Source organism: Pteropus medius, unplaced genomic scaffold (genome assembly GCF_902729225.1).
Source record: "Pteropus medius unplaced genomic scaffold, Ma_sr-lr_union100, whole genome shotgun sequence".
Classification (NCBI taxonomy): Eukaryota; Metazoa; Chordata; class Mammalia; order Chiroptera; family Pteropodidae; genus Pteropus; species Pteropus medius.
The window spans coordinates 18,956,288-18,972,803 of NW_024345601.1; the positions used below are offsets into that span (position 1 = coordinate 18,956,288).

A 16,516-nucleotide genomic window follows, 5' to 3' on the forward strand; every position below is an offset into this window, starting at 1 on the left:
TACGTCTATAGCTACATAAAAAGAAATGACACTTGAGTCTCATTTCGAAGCTGTTATATATGCTGAGAATTACAGTAACTCTTTGTCAATGATGAATCAGAGTTTTTAATGAATAGAATTACAGGAGCTCTATGCTATATATATTTCTAAAAACTATGCTCCAGAACAGGCCAATGAAAAGAAACTTCTGCACATTTACTCAAGCAGATATTTCTTCAGTGATAACAGGAATTATGTTTTGATCTCAGTAATAGTTTATGAAGCTGACTGGAGAGTCATGGAAAGAATGATCAAAACAAGGACAAAAATAATCTATACTTTCTTTTTCTCATAGAGCTTGAAAAATCTTTTTTACCCACCTTTTCATTATCCTTTGAAATAACTTGTAGGGGAATAAAAGCAGATGTCTGGAGAAATCATCAAGAAAAGCCACAAATCAAAAAGAGATTTCAAACAGAAATGTTTTTAATGAACTGGCTGCAGGTTTTGTGTCCCCCCTCCCCATTCTGTTTCATCCCACTGATCCCAGAGTGTTGGTGGAAGGGAGTTTCATCAATCAGTACTTTTCCCAAACTAAATGTGTTGTCATTCTATTTTCCTTTGGGAAAAGAAGACTTAAGAAAGTGGATGGAAGCATTCCTTACCTTAGAGTACCAAAAGAGCTTCTTTCTGCAATCCAGTCCTACTATTTTTGTTTTAGTCCACAGTACAGCAATCTGGACCTGGAAAACTTGAAATAAATCCTTGGCTATCCTTCTGTTACACTTGCAAAGGAAAAATATGAAGTCACTTCTTTTAGTGTTCTGTCTTGACTCACAGAACATTCATTCATTGGCTTTTCTTTCTTTCTTTTTTTTTTTTTCTTTGCCAGAGTCATAGTATTTAAAAACAAAATTAAAAAGACCTTTTGGTAGTTTGGGTACTTTCTTTTTCTTTTTAAAAGCATAGGTAATTGTTTTCTGTCTAGTTAGGGGTTTTGGATAGATACATTATTTCTGGATAAGTAGATCCATAATAAACTCCACTCAAAAAAAGTCAAATAATCTCTACAACTTTCAGTTCTCAATACAACCCTGATTCTAAGTTAGCCATTGGTTTTAGTGTTAGAAGGGGCCGGACAAGATCATTGTGCCCTATCCCTTGTGTTCTAAGCAATAAAATGTAATTATGCCCATGTCTTAAATCCCAAAGGGTATGAGAATCCAGGACAACTGCCTCTCATGAAGGGCCTTGACCAACCACCCCACAGCGCTGTTTCTCTTTGGGTACAGTGGCTGATTTCAGCCATATTATTATAAACCAGGCCATAGACATTAACTTAGTAATTGAGTTCTGTGAAATTTCCAAGCTAGATAGTGATGATTAAAGAGTATTTTCACAATAATAACTCCATAATTAAAACAAAAGAAGAGTTTGCGGAATTTGTGGACAATAAAACACATTTTTATTTCTTTTTAATAAGGCAGTAAATAATATTAGGAGGTATTATTGGTAATTATTTAGATTCTCATACGAATGCATATAATTACAGAATTCCCACATATTGTAGTAAATATATTCTGGTCTGAGATAAAATTATAGAGTCAAGGATTGTCATCAGAGAAACAAACAAACAAAAGAAATTGCTACACAGAAAGATGAGGTAACACATGCTGATGCAACATGGTAAAAATTTGTTGTGGTCCCTGTGTCCCTTGTTGGATGGGTATAGAAAAGGAACCTCAGATTGGACATTCTAAATGGGAGTGATGGGTTTTACACTATGTTACCTTTGCTCCAGGGAATGCTATCAGTCGCCACTAAACATAGCTCAGTCAAAACCTTAGTTTTCCAAGAGAGGAGATTATCATACAACATGCACCAAGAAGAAGGAAGTGGAATGTCCACAAGCAGTACCAAGAAATTTAGGGGGCATCTCAAGCCAGCCTTTAAGATATCTTCATATCCAATGGGAAATGGGGATATGAAAAATACAGTTTACTGTTATTAGAATATATCTTGTTATAAAATGTTAAAGTAAATAAAGTAGGTATTTCTATGGCATGGTTTTAACATATTATATGAAATTGCAGACTTAATTCTTTATGTTAACAGTGTGGACAAAGACCCCATCTGGTAACACTCCTAACTCCATGTGCATGTGACCATGTGTATTCTTTTCTTGTTTTAAAATAAAATATTTGGGTTTTATATTTCTTTTAAAAATGCAGATATTTAAAAAATAAGATCCACAAATTGATTCTTCAAAAACTGTGGTTATGATAGTTTAAAACAAATTAGTCTAAACTCTACATGATTGATGAAATTCAGGAATTATTTTAATTTTTTTCATTTTTAAAAGCATCATGCCTAGATTTACATATATATATAAATATATATATTATATATAATATATATATTATATATATAGAGAGAGAGAGAGAGAGAGAGAGAGAGAGAGAAAGAGAGAGGAGAATCATTTTATACATTGCTTTGTCCCTAAAATGTAGAAAACGTTAAAAAGATAAATAAACTATATGAATCTACTTTTAAATTTTATATTGTCATTCAAGATTACATTGTAGAGTAGATAGTTGTATTTGTCAGTATAAGCTAGATTATGCTTTGTTTTTTTTAAAAAAACAACCCAAATCTTATTAGCTTAATAAGAACAAAAATGTGTTTCTTGTTTATTACAAGTCTGTTGTGAGTAAAGTAGCTCTTCAGGCAAATGTCTTTCATAAGGAGACTCAAGAACTTGAGGCTGCTTTTACAAATGTCTTCTAACGGTTTTCAACACATCAATTTTACTTTTATCAAAATCATTTAAGTGAGAGCACTCTTTAAATGTGTATAGGATGCTAGAAACTCAATTTTTATTCTAAGCTAAAAGTATCTATTTATATAATGTTAAGATAGTATTTTTTAATCTATCTTCACAATATTTATACTTGCTACGCTGCTTTTAAAGTGATATTTGAAAAGCTTGTTTATATGATTATCTTTGTAATAAGGTCATAACCCCTCTCAAAAACAAACAAACAAACAAACTAAATCTACTTACATTATTGTGCTTTCTTTTTTGTTCCCTTAAAGAGAGTTCAGTCAAAAGACCTGTAGGATCATTTAAAACTAGCATTGATTTTGGCTATTTCAATTTAATTGTGTTCCCCAAACAATATTTGTTTATAAAATAATTTAGAAAATGCCCTAAAATATGAAAGAATTACAAGAATCTGAGTGTAAAATAACATCCTTTTATTCTGAGGCATACTTTCAGGTGAAATATTAAGTCTAGTCTATTATATCCTAAGCATTATGTTAAATACTAAAATGAAGATAATTCAAAGGGGCAGAGAGAGAGAGACTTGAAAGCTAGTAGTGCTGGTATGAGTGTGTGCACTGTTTTGACTCTAATGGGGAGGGGAGGCCCCTCTCAGTGGGTGGACATACATGCTGATGGCCAAATGAGGGAGAAAGTGAACTGTATAAAGTTCGGAGGAAGGATCTTCCAGCCAGAGGAAATATTAGGCACAAAGCACAAAAGCCAGAAGACGTGAACAAGTTCAGCTTGTTCAAGCTCTGAAAGAAGGTCATTCTCTGGGCTGAGAGCTGTAGAAGAAGCAAGCAAGGTGTGAATCAGGCAGGGTTATAATGGCCATGGTGTGGGATTTATATTTAAGTATGCTAAGAAGTAGCCTTTGGGGTATTTTGCAGAAGGATGTAGTGTGATCTGATTCATATTTTACAAAAGCCACTCTGTCTTGTACAAAGAATGGTATCCAGGAGGTAGGAGTGAAAGCCGAGATTTGGTGAGAGGCCATGGCCCTAGTCCAGGTGAGAGCTGATGGAGGCATGGACTAGCAGTAGAGATGAAGGGAAATGGACAGAATTCCATAAGGAAATTCCAAAGACACACAATGAACTGGAAAAATATTTTCACCTCATATCAATCACAAAGGGCTGATTTTCTACAGATCAGTAAGAAAAAGCCTGAAAGCCTGAAAGAAAGATGGACAAAGAATATTAACATGCAGTTTGCAGAAAAGGAAATAAAAAAAAGGCTTCTAAATATGTTAAGCTGTTCAACTTCACTCCTAATAAGATAAATAAAAATTAAAATTATATTGAAATATTTGTTTAACTAGAAGATCGGTCAAATGCAGAGTTTATTAGAATACAGACTTGGGGAGGGTGTGAAGAAATAAACACTCTCATGAATGTGAATTTCTGGTATGAATATAAATTAGTATACTGTGTGATGGACAATTTGGAGATATCTATCAAATTTAAAATGCTCTTGTCCTTAGACTCTGTAATTCTACTTATAATAATCTATCCTACAGATAAACCTTTATTCTACATCCTAGTAACAGATGCTGTCAGTGCGTTGCCCGTAGACCTCAGATATGCAGCCTTCCATAATGACTCTCAGATGTTGGAATGCATTTACCTCAGCTCTCTCACTCTTGAAATGGTGAGGAGTGTGTTTTGTTCTTTTCTCAGATTTCTCGCTTTTAAACTCCCATAAGGTTAAGCTCCAGGTACTCACTGAGGTACTTGGCTTAATAATGCATCACCGTTTGACTCCTTTTCCTTAGATCACTTTCTGCTTCTTTTACTAGTTTTCCCAGCACTTCCAAATAAACTATTTACAATCAATGTTGCTTTTGGGAGGAACCCAACTAAGAGAATCCTCAGCCTCTTCACCAAATGCGCTTTCCACTTTTAGCTTCCTACTGGGGATGCTACTGTCATTTGCTTCTACCTTTTAGGACTTTTAGCATCCCTCTTCTCTGGACACTAGACTTCTATAGCACTCCAGTCACTAGTCTTTGAGCCTGGTGGGGCTTGGTGTCTTTCTTAATGTTCTTTACTGCTTCTAGATCTTTCATCTGTCTTCTTCCCCTCAAATCCCAGCTATGAATCTCATACCTTCCCACCATAATACCACTATTCTTCATTGTAGGGGTACTCCTTGAAGACTCCACCTAATTTCTTGAAGATTTTAACCCCTAGCTCATCATCATTCTATCCACCACTACTCCGATCATAATTCTTGTGATTGTAATACCATGGCCTCTCAGTTCTTTTCTCTTCTCTATATCAGACCTTATCTTTCTTTCAAAAGAGAACCACTAGAAAGAACTTTTCAGCACATTATCTATTTCTCTGTATCTGTGCCGCACACCACCTTCCTTTCTGTTGTGAATGAACTGCCTCTGACCAAATCTAGACCAACATGGTTTCTAGTATCCTAATCCCACACTTTCTTACCTACTCAAGGACATCCCTCGACAAATCACATCTATCTACCTGCATCACTAATTTTTCCCTTTCTACTGGGTCATTACTTTCAGCATTCAAGTATACTGCAATTTCGCTCATATTAAAATGTTAATATACTCATCTGGTTTTTGTCCTATTTTAATGGCCACTTTATCATAGCCTTTCTTGCTGCTTCTACCTTATCTCTAAGACTTGTAATTAGTGGAGAGCACCAGGGCTCAATCCACACTGCCTCCATTGGTGATTTCATTCAGTTTCATGGCTTCAAATTCCACATAGATACTGAAAACTGCGAAATTTATTTCTTCAACTGGGCCCTCTCCTCTGAATTCTAGACTCATATATCCAACATCCTACTTGATATCTCTATCTGGATACCTAATAAATGGTTTTAACTGGCAACATTCAATGTCAAACTTTTTATCTCCCACTACCCGAACATGCTCCTTCAATGGTCCTCCTCCACTCAAGAAATGGCATACTCATTCTTCCAGTTGCTCAGACTGTACTCTTAGAATCATTACTTGATATTTCTCCTTCTCTCACGTTCCGTATCTACTCTATTAGCAAATTATTTTGGCTCTGCATTAAATGTACAGAATTCAACCACCACTTACACTGCTATTGCCAACATCCCAATCCAAAACATCATTCTTTTTAAAATTGTAACAGCCTACTAATTGAGTTCTTTATTTTCGTTTGGAGAGCTGGGTCAATATATATATTTTTAAACACATATAGCACCTGGTATTCCTAGGTGGTCTCCCATCCAAGTACTAACCAGGCCCGACCTTGCTTAGCTTCCGATATCAGACGGGATGGGGCACGTTTAGGGTGGCATGGCCGTAGACTGGGTCAATATTTTTTAAATGATAATTTCTAGATTTTAAATAGCTATGGTTTTGGTTTCCAGTGTCCTAGAAATTCAATGGTAGCTAAGAATATCATATTAGGAATGGTAATAATATGTATTATTCTACTGTTTATGACCTAGCTGTGATGCTCATAAAATTCTAACTCCTGCTGCTACTCAAAGTAGTCTATACAGGTAGAGACTCAGAATATCTGAGTCATATTATGACTGAAATATATGGTCCTACTAATATTTAGTCTCAGTTTCCTTGCTTTAAAGGACATCAAAAGATATCAACATACAATCATCAGAGATATAAAGTATTAGTGTGGTTTTTTTTTAATACCTAGTAAAATAAACAAAAAAAAACCAAAAGATTTTAACTATGTGAGGAATGCCCGTCTTGGTTAGGCAGTCCAGCCACAATATTTAGCAGAAAGATTAGTCTCTCCAACATAAATACTTAGTAGGACACATCACTGTTGTGACAATAACCACTGACTTTCACTGGGTTTATGGGTTTATGGATCTCTAAGACAGGTTATGTTTCATGACCGAACTGTTTTTTTAAAAGATCTTTTGTAAAATTTTCTTTAGAAAGCAAAACTTTATTTTTTTAACAACTTAAATTTAAATGAGGTGACATTTTTCCATGTAAGTTTGGTTAGATCAGCGGTTCTCAACCTGGGGTCCTTTTGCTCTTTCCTTTCTCCCAGGGGACATTTGGTAATGTTTAGAGAAGTTTTGGTTGTGAAAACTGAGGAGAAGGGTGCTACCAGCATCTAGGCATCTAGCAAATCAAGGCAGGGTTCCACTGAACATTTTACAATATACAAGGCAGACACATACAACAAAGAATTATCCAGTCCCAAACACCAATAGAACTGAGATGGAGAAATTCTGCTTTATGTGAAGGCTATATGATGCTATTAAACTTCAGTTCAAATTCCAATTGAAAAATACTTTTGCTGCTAACTTTTAAAATTACATTTGTTCCAAGAAAAAGTAACTAGTCTTATTGACTATTTTTCAATAATACCCTCTTACATTTGCTTAGCATTTTATCATTTACAAAATCCTTTCATGGTTTAATCTCATTTGCTCCTTATAGTTCTGATGAAGAAATCATCTTTTTCCTGTTTTACTACCACAGGCACTGTTGTGCAGGAAGAAACTAAATGATTCAAGCAAGGTCACACAGATTCAAATTCTGGATGAAAAATCCAATGACCTTTTTTGCTATCCTACAGTTGTGACATTCTTGTTCAGAACATTATATAAAAAGGGATTTAAAAAATTTAAAAAGCAAATCATTGTGCATCTATGGGGATATGACTCCAGAAGACAGATGTCATTTGCTCTAAGAATGGAGAGTGGGAGAGGGCAGGGCATGGCTTGGATAGTATGGCAAGTAGGAAGCAAGCATGGGAGGTAAGAAGCAGAAAAAACAATGACATTAGTCAAGAAGGAGAATAGACAGATCCCTACGGTTAAAGTGACTACTTCTCTGTGGAAATCATTCTTTCCCCTCTAAAAAGGGTAAGACCCTTATGAAAAGAAAATGGATAAATGTGCTGAGTCCAACCAGAAAAATGGAAGACACATTCACTACTTCAAACAGAGGATTTTATACAAGAAATCCATTGCACAGGTGATGAGAAGACTGAGAAAAATCCAGGGTTTAGCAACCACAGAAAGCCATTAAGCTTTTAAGCAGGCAGGAGGGAGGAGATGGTATTGCTAGGGCCCAGGGCTGATTCCTTAGTAGGCCTGCCCAGCAGGAGATGGAGCTTGGTAGCAGACTCAGTTGCTGCAGGGGATGGTGCCTAAGGCAGAAATAGAGCAGGAGAAATACAGGGCTTTTCCCTTCCTCCCAACCTCCAGGCTCTTGACCATGCTTCCTTTAGGCCAAATCCACAGGAGCCTGGAAAACAGCCTGCAGGGGCAGAGAAGAAGAGCAGGGGAGGGATCTGAAGGCAAACAGACTCTGAACTATCACATATCTTGTGAACATTATGCCAATAAAATGACACCGCAAATTAGTTCAAGGCATCGAGTGAATATTCCATGACCTAAATAATGTTTTCCTTCAAGTCAAGGAAAACATATCTTACGTCCATCCTGGACCAAATGAATAAGTAAAACAAAAATCAAACTCAGAAGAGAGAAGGAATTCGACAAATTAAACACCGTAATATTCTATGTATATATCCAGACCTTTTACAGTTAAGTGATAACAACCGAGAGAAATAAAAAGTAGGAAAAAAAAGTGAAAATACAGCTATAATAGGTATCCAGGAAGGAAGTTGAAATTTTGTCACACCTGTTTTGCACACAGTAGGCTCCGCATTTAAAATAGAAATAAATTCTTGCTGAGCTCTTGACAACATAAAAATAAAAACATCACCTTTCCTCTCAAAATTGTAGACTGTAGTAGCAGAACATAATTTTTAAAAGTCTAGCTTAATTATCTTCCTGGAAAAAAAAAATGAGAAGGAATACAAAAGTTAATAATGTACTCTTTCAGGTTCTCTCTCTAAACTAGTTCACTGTGTACTCTGAAGATGCATAACTCAATTTTAAGGAGTATATTAAAATTATAAAATCACTACTATAAAACTGGAAATCCTGGAAAGTAAAAGCCAAACTTCCAATAACTCTTTCAACTAAATAATGGTTAATATTTAGAAAAGATGTAATCTGGGGTAATTTCAGGGAACTTTTTTTTTTTGCATATGTTCTCAATTTACATAATGAGTGATCAGGAAAGCCTCCAGAGAAGTGTATCAGTGATGCTGTATATGACTGGGGCATAAAGGTCTCCTTTAGGGAAGGAGACACCCGAAGCACAGAGAAATATGAGCAAGCACTCAAGTAGGAAAATGGAAAGTGTGATTTCTGGTAGCTATCCTGCTTCAGACACATGTAGGCTTCACAGTCAGTCCCAGCAGACAGGATAAGACTGAAGCATCTCCAAAATGCTGTAGTGGACCTGTCTCTTGGAGAAGGGGGACAAGGCAGAGAGCTGGATGCAGCTGTAGACTTACGAGTGCAGTTTGTAGAGAACATCACTATATCTACAGGGTCAGGTAAACAAATACCTTAGTCTAAAAGTTGCAGTCTCCTGGGCACAGTGGACTTTAAGACAATAACTAGGATTCTAAGAGGTGGGAGGAGTCTGTGAAAGGGAATCCAGGGGCCGGTGCTGCTGTAAAATTCAGGCAGTCCAGCTGGCATTTGGAATAAGGAGGGTATCTGTGTGAGCAGCGCAGGTAAAGAGTGAGTGACCAAGGCAGGGTATCAAACAGAGAAGCTAGGTTATCAAAAACTGGAGAAGAGAAAGATTTAAGAGATGATTAGGGTGTTGGAGGGGCTTGGAACTGAATCAAGTGTGTAAGTACTTACCTCCCAAGCCACTTTTTAAATCCTTTTAAGGCTCAGGTTCTCATTATAGGCACAGAGCCCAAGGCCCATAAGCTTTTCCAGGTTTTATCAAATTGTTTGAGAGCTGGAAAAAAAAAAAAAGGTCTTGGCTCTAAAATGCAGAGAAAACTGTAATATGAAACTAATAAATATTTCAAGAGGAAAATTATATAATCTCTTTTATTTTATATAACAAAAAAATTTTTTTCATGCCATTTTCCAGTATTTGCTAGCATATGGGAAGAGGCCTCTAAAAGAATATCCAAGGGTTTATGTAGCCCTTGAGTTAGCTCTTCTTCAGCCTGGCATAGTTCAGGCAGAGAAGGTCAACAGTGTGCTAACACTTTGGCAAGGATGTGCAGGTAAAGAGTGGAAGCAAAAAACCCAAGGCACTAAGGCTAGACATGTGAGGAAGAGGAGGAGGGAAGCTTGGGGGAAGGGTGTCTGGGACAATTGCAGAGGCTGGGCTTGACCAGGTCCCTGGTCCAGGGAGGTGCAAATGCAGCGTCCCCGGAGATGACACAGTTTGGTTTCTAATTTTGGAAATGGCCGTACCAGGGTTTCCAATCCAGCGGGCGGGCTGGCAGTGAAGGGCTCTGAATAGCAGAGAACCATCTGGAGGCAGGTGGCCTCTCAGTGTTGTGCTGCGGTATGAATGCAGAATTGGCAACAGCTAGACAGCAGGGCTTAGTTTTGAAAGCAGGGAGGTGACAGAAGGGAACAGAAGACTGAGCGGGAGAACTCAGTCCTTCTGAGGCAGCAGAGCAGTGGAAAATCAGCAGATCAAGGAATGCTGAGGCACAGAGGTTCCAAGGCTTTGGGGTTCACTTGGTGTCTGGCTGCAGGGCCATCCCAGGAACGCCACAGGAGCTCATCCAGTGGATACTCTAGGACTTCTAGATTGCTGGTCTGAATGCGGGGCCCAATTCTATCCGCCTCCCCCTCGGGAGGCACGGTGCCACCTGAGCGAAACAGGAGGCCATTTGAGATTCTGCTGTAGGCAGGGCCCGTTATTGTAGCCCGAGAAAACAGCCATAGAGTTGCCATTTCTTGAGTCAGGGTCAGAGGAGTGTGGAATGAAGTAATCCCAGTTTTCAGAGAGATGAAGACTGGAGAGACAGGGAACCACCCAGTGGGTATTGCAGTAACAGATGTTTAAATTCCTCTAACCAGAAATTGCCCAGATAGGCAGAAGGGTGTGTCTCCCTGGGAGGGGATCAAAGACCCTGACCTGGAGACATTGTGATGACTGAGCAGAGATAAAAGAGGAGGAGACCGAGCAGCTACACCTCTAGAGCCATTTTGGGCTGCTGCAGAGGTTGGTGACCTCTGGCTGGAGAGCACAGTGGAGAGCTCTAGGCTTCACCTGGGATTCTCTCCAGGGTCCAGAATCAACCGCAACTTCTCGGGTTACCTGATAGCAGAGAAGGGGCAGAGCCAGGGCACCAGCAGAAGACAGAGAGTTTAATTGGTGTAGTTGAAGAAGAGAGAGGTCATTAGGGACTACTAGATCATGGCAGCAGCAACCGCCTGGATCCTGGCACAGTAAAAGATTTCCAGCAACTGTAAGTGATCATGGATGAGAGTTCTCAGGGCATACCTGGAGGGATGCTGGAGGAACTTTGGATAATCTTGTTTTTCTTCTAAAACATTGTGAATAGAGGACTTGAAGGTAGGGTGACCGAGATTCTTCCAAGTTGTTATATTGCTTAGGTAGAGGTATTGCTATTTCTTATTTATTGGACATTATTGATCCAGAATCTAGGGACTTAAGGGTTTTAAGAGGCTCAAACATTTCAAACCTGATTAAAATTAATATTTAATTGAATGGCTATAAAATGTTAGAGTATGCCAACTAGTGAACTGTAATTCAACACTTAATCTTCACATGGTGATAGAGGAAAAACAATAAAAATATATCTCTTTATAGTAGACTCAACGGATTATCCAAAGGACCAAAGCATTAAATATATGAATGTATATTTAATTTGAAGCAAGGGAGCATTTTGAAATATTTGATATAATGTGCTGAGGACATGAAAATAAGGGTACCAATGAAGGATCTAAACAAAAGAATTAAAAATTGTCCTGTTCTCAGAATTCTAGGTGTGCCTTGTTCTGTTTCCTGAGAATGATTTTTGAGTAATAAATATATCAAACTTACGGTCCCTTTTTTTTGCTATGGACATCACTATATGAGGGTTGTAGGTATAATGCTAGAGTTCTGAAATTTGGGGTTCCTTAAGAACTGAGTATCACATAATTAATGCAAAAGTACTACAAAACTAGAAATTCATGAGCAAGGTGAAAAGTGAGATAGAGAAAGAAACAGAGACATGGGAAGAGAAAATGAAGTTACATGTAAGATAAATTGCAAGTTATTAAATAAGGATTTTAGTGTTTTTCTTTTTTCTAGATAAAAGGCCTAGTATTTATAAGTAAAAAATAATTAGCGAACGAGAAATTTCAAAAGCTAAATGTTATTTTAAACGTCTGATCACAGGTGTTAGCTATGGGAATTAAGGCCTCAGTTTGGTTCCCTTGAAGAAAATTTAAGATAGGAGGAAATAATGGGAAGCCAGCTCACTAGGAGAGGAAGAGCTTGCTGGACCACATTAGAAAGGGTAGGGTTATAAGCAAAACATCCAGGGAAGTTCAGAGTCATCACTTAGGGTTCATGAAATATATCGTTTGCTAACGAGCATATTACTACTGTTTTTAATCTCTAAACAGATCATGGTGGAATTGTGAATTGTTTGCCTCTGTATGATTTAGTTTTTGACAACTAGAATTCGAAAATGATAGTACAAAATAGGTGGTGGTATGGAAGGCAGTGCTGAGTTCATTGTGTATACCCCGCCATGAAATGGGAGTGTCTGTGATGTTTAATAGAAAAGAGGAATAAGATGTTGCAGTTCCTAAAATATCAAATTGGGATGCTTGGTTGGATCTCCAGAGGATTAGATCAAGAAGATCCGAAGTCTGGTACTCACCTGTATTCATTAAGTTCAGATAATGGCTCTTCTGATCTTTATTAACTGCCAACCTATTAATTACAATAAATAGAACCTCCAAGTCAGCCACATCCACTGAGGAGCCTGAATGTTTTCCTTTAGAAAACTGACAATGAGAAGCAAAAGGAGTTTCATAAAGTTTCTTATTGTTTAAGGAGCTGGATGAGCCTAATGGCTAATGCCTTAAGCAATGTAGGCCTGATATGTGACTGGAAGCATATGATGCTCTACACCAGTGATAAAGTTCTTATTTATTTTTAAAAGTCACTTATGCCAGCGATAAACTAAAGCCTATTGTAGTAGTCTAGTTTATTGAACCACTCCCTGACTAGAACCCAGTCAAGTGTCAAAGGTCACCAAGTAACACTCAATTCTTAACTCCCAATTGGAAATCTACTTGAAGGATTTATTATAATTTGATTTTCCGAGCATATTACATATACTAGTGCCTAATAATGATTGACTAGTAAAAGAGAAGGCGTGATATCATATTAAGGAGTTGAAATAGTCAAAAGGCCTGGGCAAAAATCATGTAATTTTCACTGTTTCTGTTATCGTAAAGTTTACACAGGCCCACAATGAATATAGCAAATAGTTTTAACTATTGTGTTCATGTTCGGAGAACGTGAAAATTTACACTATTTCTTCTCCCCACTAGTCACCAGCAGACCAATGCTCACTTCCACATGTTTTTAAACTCCTGGCCTCATGCAACTTTGAACTCTAGGATTAGGCCAATTTTATCTTTTTTCCTTTTTTCTTTTTTTTGGTACGTTTTGTATATTAAATACATAAATATGATTTCAAATGTAGTATCTATTTCAAGTGAGGGAAATCTGCTTTCACAGATTTCAAACTCCAGTAACCCTGGGATGAGTTCCTTAATTCTTTCTTATCCTCATTTGCTTTATCTGTAATATGGGAATGATTTCTACCATGAAGTTGTAAAGAAGTTGGATCAAAAAAAGATCATACAAGTCAGTGCTTACAGCGCTCAACACATAGTAAAATAATAAAAGTTTTTCTCTCCCACCCTCCATTTCTTGGAAAACCGGGCAAGCAGTCAGTTGACTGATGCGCAGGTTCAGTGAAAGGAGCTGGGGTCCTTAAATATTCATGCCTGCCCTGGCAAAAGCCTGACTTGTCTCGCAAACCTCTTTAATGAGAATATTCTTGGCAGCTAGATCAATTATTTCTTGCCCATGGGCGTGCTAAATAAAATAAAGTTCTGTACTTTGACACCTGTCTCTCTCTAAACTCCGTGAGGCGGTCCCTCATCTCTCCAGATATTTGGTTAGAGCTTTAGTTACCTAGAAAGCAGCCTGCTCTTTACAAGTATCCCGGCCGCCCCTCGGCGACAGCTACCCTCCTAGGCCTGAGATTTCCATTTGAGGCTCATCACCTGCAAACGAAAGCCATTCCACTGTGGCACTTCCTCTACCCGAACAGTTCTATTTCTCTTTGGAAACTGTGTATTGACGTTTTTTGTTTTATCAGTTCATATAATTCTGGGCTCGCAACAGGGGCTTCATAAAAGTTGTACCCTGGCTTTTTAGCCTGGTACAGCCTCAAGGAAATCGTGCACAGAAACAGTTGCTGCCTTTCACATCCGACGTAGATCAGACCAGTTAGGAGGAGTTAGCATCGGGCCTTTTAGACTGAGAAAGTTTTAAGCTGGGCCGAAGCAGCGTCCGCGCAAGACGAGGTCCCTCCCCGTCCTCTCCAACCGGGATCCCAGCGCCTGGCGCAGACACCGCGGTTCCTTCCAAAACCCGCGGCGGATCCGGGACGTCCCGGAAGTGCCCGGCGCGGGAGGGAGGGAGGAAGAGCTTCGCGAGCCGCCGCCGCCGCCGCCGCGCGCACGCGCCCTCGCGGGCTGGGGCTGGAGAGTCGCAACTCGGAAGCAGGAGCCCGGACGGGCCCGGGGCGGGGGGTGGGGGGGCTGTGCACGGGCGGGAGTGGCCGCCCCTGGCGGCGGGCTTGTTTATCCCGGGGAAGAAGTTTGGGAGCGGGAGATAGGGACGGAGGGCGGGCCGGGGAGGAGGGATGCGGTTCGGCGGAGGCGGTCGCCACAGGGACTCGCCGCCATCACCTCTGCCGCCGCGGCCGCCGCAGCCTCGGGCTCCCGGGGCCGCCGCAGCCGCCGCCTCAGCCGGAGAGGAGCCGCCGCCGGGACTGCCCGCCGCCATCCCGCACGTCTAGGTAGGTGCCTCTCCCCTCCCGGGTCCGCGCCGCAGCGCTAGCTGCTCGTGTCGCCTTCCCGTCTCTGCGCTGGAGCGGGGGGGCCTCCTCTCTCCTCTCCCACCCTATTTGGTCCGAGACCCCTGCTCCTGCGGCTAGCCTCCTTTCTTTGGGGTTGCCTCCGCCCCTGCTCGTCAGTCCCACCCTCCGCCCTCCGGACCGCCCTCGCCTCGAGAGTCTCCTCCGCTTCCTGGGACGTCTGCCTCCCCCTCCCCATTTGATTTCCCCAGCCTCCGACTACTGTGATCCCTGACTTGGATAGGCCCGCCCCTGTTTCCCATTCAGTCTCCGTCTTTCTATAGCCATACCCAAGTCTCTGTTTATACCTTTATCTTCTTCTTTTCCACCCTGAGTACAATCCAAAGCGAGAAACTCCCTGCCCCACCCCACCCCCCGCCGTCCACATCTGTACCTCCTAAATTCAAACGTATGCACTCACATTGTCATCCCAGTTACCCCATTTAGGGTGAATTCTCAGCTCCGCATCCAGATGTTTAGTACCTCTACCCCAGTGGTCATACCCTCAATCTTCCTACTTCCTAGCAAAAATTGCCCTCTCATAAATTCTCACATTCACCAAGATACATCAAGCTAACTGCGGTTCAGGGTCCCACGCCTTGACTTTCCCCTTTCTAGTCCCTTTTGCTATCCTTTCTCCTAATTACTCCTCCTCTCGGGTCTGTGTACTCCTGTAGTGAATCACATAAAGGAAAGGGGATGGTAGGATTTTTTCCCTCGTAGATCCTGTAGAAATAAGATTCACCCTTTGCTTATCCCAACTTTTGGCTTCTTTCTCTATGAATAGTGTCATTCAGCCATACTTTTGAGGGTTCTGATGCTTTGTCTATATTTGAATAATCCTGGGCCTAGATTGTTCCATTATACTCCTCTTCCCTATTTTTCCTTACAGTTGAACCCACTGTTTCTTAGACTGGAAACTTAAGTAATGAAAGGTTCATGCCTTGGAAAATTACACTATTCTGCTATAATGGGAAAAGTGGAGTATTTCAAATTATCCTGTTATTTTTGAGAGAAATGGTGCCTGGTCATTAAGAGCTCAGAGTCTATAGTTGAACTGCCAGGATCTAAACCCCTGCCTTGCCATCTACCAGCTCTAGCCTTGGGCAGATCTCCCTGTGCCTCAGTATTCTTACAACTGTAAAATGGGGGTAGTGATATACTTCATAAGAAGGTGGTGATAATTGCATAACTTAATGCAGGTAAAATGCAACAGTGGCTGGCACATGGTAAGCATCCAGTAAATGTTATTCATCATTATCTCTCAACTTGGTTTGATTATTGATAGGTTAATTTTGAGAAAGGAAGGTGGGCATGGGAAGCTGCCTTTTTGCTCTTTCATTTAACACCCTTTTTGATGTAGATATGATTCATATTTTGTTACTGTATAAATTAATTCCCTATGGTGTGGAAAGTACAGTTTTAGCTCCCTGTTTTCAGGTAAGTTGCCAGCCTACAAACATCTCAGGCAATTTCAGACATCTGTTTGGAAATTTAAAAATTTTACCTTAGTTTTGAGAATAAATGAAATTGAAATATGTAGCAAATTTATCATAGCAGAAAATGAGGATTTTACAGATACAAATTTTAGTACTGCAAATTAAATACTCGAACTAGTGGGATTCTTCATACCCATCTGTTCTTTATATTGAATTACTACCCAAAATGGAGCTTTGGCTTCAGGAGGCTAGCTTTTCTC

General features: G+C 39.8%; 2 protein-coding genes and 1 pseudogene across 3 annotated transcripts in view; 1 reads left to right on the forward strand and 2 right to left on the reverse strand.

Moving 5' to 3' along the window:
- Positions 1-6,000: 6,000 nt before the first annotated feature.
- On the reverse strand, positions 6,001-6,119 carry LOC120612041 (uncharacterized; annotated as a pseudogene).
- A 7,899-nt stretch (positions 6,120-14,018) lies between these two features.
- LOC120611955 (basic proline-rich protein-like) overlaps positions 14,019-16,516 on the reverse strand; it is a 40,756-nt gene continuing 38,258 nt past the window's right edge. Inside the window, exon 2 of the mRNA XM_039874575.1 lies at positions 14,019-14,760. Coding sequence (XP_039730509.1) covers positions 14,187-14,747 — 561 coding nt within the window. The 5' untranslated portion in view covers positions 14,748-14,760 and the 3' untranslated portion in view covers positions 14,019-14,186. The remainder of the gene's footprint in view (positions 14,761-16,516) is intronic.
- SPOPL (speckle type BTB/POZ protein like) overlaps positions 14,630-16,516 on the forward strand; it is a 61,212-nt gene continuing 59,325 nt past the window's right edge. The window contains exon 1 of one of the 2 annotated variants that reach the window (XM_039874571.1): positions 14,630-14,760. The gene's annotated coding sequence lies outside the window, so the exon portion shown is untranslated. The remainder of the gene's footprint in view (positions 14,761-16,516) is intronic. The other variant, XM_039874574.1, reaches the window with a different exon arrangement.